The 3,211-nt window shown below is 45.3% G+C and overlaps 1 protein-coding gene across 1 annotated transcript in view; it reads right to left on the bottom strand.

Annotated features, from left to right (window-relative positions):
* Window positions 1–749, bottom strand: part of T265_15729 (hypothetical protein) — a gene marked incomplete at both ends in the record, with an annotated part of 19,874 nt that extends 19,125 nt beyond the window's left edge. Inside the window, one exon of the mRNA XM_009179030.1 lies at window positions 639–749. Coding sequence (XP_009177294.1) covers window positions 639–749 — 111 coding nt within the window. The remainder of the gene's footprint in view (window positions 1–638) is intronic.
* Window positions 750–3,211: the final 2,462 nt, after the last annotated feature.

Raw genomic sequence — 3,211 nt, forward strand, 5'->3', positions numbered from 1 at the left:
CAACTACTCCGACATATGACACAGCTACAAGGAAAGCAGGCGGTAAATGAGAGCATCCTCAAGGAGTTGTGGTTGCAAAACCTCCCTGGGGTTATAAGGAAAGTCTTGTCGGTTGTTTACAAAGACAACGCTGACAAAATTGGCTGAATTGGCTGACCAAGTTTTTTTCATGCTACGGTACTAATCCTTATCCTTTAGTGAAATCAGCAGCCATGAGTGCTAACACACAGACCGACGTTGAAGCCCCGAATCAACAAGTTTCAGAACTTTCTCTACAGACCTCCGAAATTACCACCAAACTAACTCACCGCTCTAGCTCAAATTCACGCTCTCATCCGGCACGTGCACGTTCATTCTACTACTGTGACGAGTCTACATGGATCTGCCGATACCATCAAAAGTTTGGCTCAAAGGCACGTAATTGTGTCAAACCCTGTAACTTCCATCGTCTACAGGGAAACGACAAGGCCAGACAGTAACGGCGACAACTGTTCTTGGCCCCAACGTAAGTCGCCTTTTTCACGTTATCCCAGACCTTCCAACGTTTCATTGACCAAGTCTTACGTGGGTTAAATTTCGCTTACACCTACATAGATGATGTTCTCATTGCCAGCAGTTCACACACTGAACATACGCACCATTTGAAAGCCGTCTTTGAACGTTTTCGACAACATGGTATCATTCTCCAAGTTGAGAAATGTGAATTCGGTGTACCCTCCCTCGAAGTGCTTGGCCACATCATTGACCATAAAGGCATCAGACCACAACCCTCAAAAGTAAACACGTTGGCTGACTACCCCGCCCCAACTTCCGTAAGACAACTGCGTCGTTTTCTGGGTTTAGTCGATTACTACCGTCGATTCATCCCCGGGTGCACTCAACTTGCTCAACCTCTCATGGATTTACTTCGAAAGGGTACTCGCAAGTAAGTTCTTAACAAACAAGCTCTCCTAGGATTCAACCGACTGAAATCCTTCTTGACCCACTCGACGTTCTTGCATTATATTCCATCCGATCCACACACCAAGTTACAACTCGCCACAGATGCCTCGCAAGAAGCAGTCGGTGCAGTCTTTCAGACAATGAAAGATGCAGAATTTCAACCTCTCTCATTCTTTTCAAAATGTCTGCAGCCCAAACAAACCCGTTAGAGCACGCTTGGGTGAGAATAATTAGCTATATATCTAGCAATACACCATTTTCGACATCTTTTAGAGGATCGATATTTCTCAGTTTTGAGGGACCATAAACCATTGATCTTCGCTTTCCAGAGTACGCCCGATCGATATTCTCCCCGAGAAAGCCGGCAGCTGGCATATATATCTCAATTTACGACTGACATCCGTTATACTGAAGGTAAATCAAATGTAGCTGCTGATGCACTTTCACGTATGCAGAATGATTCTCTTCACGGAGTTTCCCTTACCTGAGCTGGCTGTACATCAAAAGAGTGATATTGAACTAGTGCAGTCTTCTTTTCCGTCGCTAAAGATACGACAACTTCCTATATCCAATTCAACCGAACGTGTCACGTGCGACGTCCCCACAGGTTCTCCCAGGCCATTTATACATGCTTCGCTTCGTTGGGTGATTTTCAATTAGTTACATAATTTGTCGCATCCAGGTAACCGAGCTACTCGGAAGCTTATCGGCGACAGGTCTGTGTGGCCTAATATGAATAAGGACATAACTAGGGCTGGTGAATGTATTGCGTGTCAAAAGAGTAAAGTCCATCGATATACTGTTACTCCTCTCGCTCATTTTTCCAGTCCTGATGGTCGGTTCAGCCATGTTCACATAGACCTTGTTGACCCGTGGCCTCCGTCACACAATTTTTCGTATGTTTTCACATGCATTAATCGTTTTACACGCTGGTCTATCGCCTTGCCGATCAAAGGCACACTCCGGAACCGTCGCTTAAGCTTTTCTCGAGTCATGGTTTGCCCATTACGAAGTACCAACAAAAATCACTCCCGACCGCGGCCCACAGTTCCAATCCCCTTGGCTCAACGCACATCCACACTACCGCTTACCACCCGTGTGTGTATTTGAGACAACAAGTCGGAGAGACAATCTTTCATAAAAGCCCCAACCCCAAGAGCCGTTTGTAGAGAAGCAAAACTAATTGAACTGCAGTCGAATCAAGGAGCAGTTCGCACTGAGTTGTAGTATCACATATGCGACCCCGAAAGCTTCAAGATTGTCCATATATTCGTCATGATGTTTCGTCTGTTCCACTTTACGAGTTGAGCAGCCTGTTTTCGGAGTATGCTCCCTTGTGTGGGTCGTTATCATTCGATGTCCGGAAAAATATGGAATCCCATTTTCAATTGAAGCATAATGATATTTTTCTGTCAAATTGTTGTCCCGAATACGCCCTCCCCGTCCTCAGAAGCTACAAGCTTCATCAATCCAACAACGCACTAGAGAAGGGCTCGAAATAAAATTAGATTTAGCGTTTATCAAACCAAGACTTTCCGTTTACATACACAAAGAAAGTCATGCTGACCCACTGTCATTTGCTATGAATTACTTGTTCATTCCAGCTGAAAAGTGGCGAACCTTGTTGCTAGTGGAAACGTAGCCACGGCAAACTCATGTCGTATTTAAAGAACGGGTGGAACTGCGTGTTGTCCCAAAGTGAGTCGCATAAACCATGGTATAGCCCATCGCCATCGAACGCTTCGGCGTTCAGTAGTAGTTAGGTGGTCGCTGGAATGCACCATTCCGCGAATTGTGATATTCGCTCGCTCCATAGTTACCAAGACAGTTAAAATAGATGTGAACTGCTTGCCACGTTTTCAGCATTGAGAAATTGAAGTCGAAACACAAGGGCACAACCGATTCTGGTCCATAACACTATCCATTTGAGCTGATCTGCTCAGGCACATTGTTTGTTTGCCTTTACGGTGAATGGACGAGGCTGATCAGAATAAGAACACTCAAGCGGGCGGCGTGGGTTGAAGCCTCCGTCCTGTGTAATAATCCGCGTGTGCGGGAATCTAAGATGCAACGTTATGAGTGCTCGTTTTAGATCGCAATTAGGCCAAGTGAGAGATTAGAATTTTCTGACAAGGAGGTGGAGCATTTCACGGAGAATCTGTGCTGTAACGTATTGCTTGTTTGGTTCTTCGAAATTAGACTCGCCCATATTCAGTCTATGCTCTTGGATTCACGTGACCTTCCGCCGATACACCGTAAACTCATGAAC

The sequence above is a fragment of the Opisthorchis viverrini genome (assembly GCF_000715545.1).
Source record: "Opisthorchis viverrini unplaced genomic scaffold scaffold3299, whole genome shotgun sequence".
Lineage (NCBI taxonomy): Eukaryota > Metazoa > Platyhelminthes > Trematoda > Opisthorchiida > Opisthorchiidae > Opisthorchis > Opisthorchis viverrini.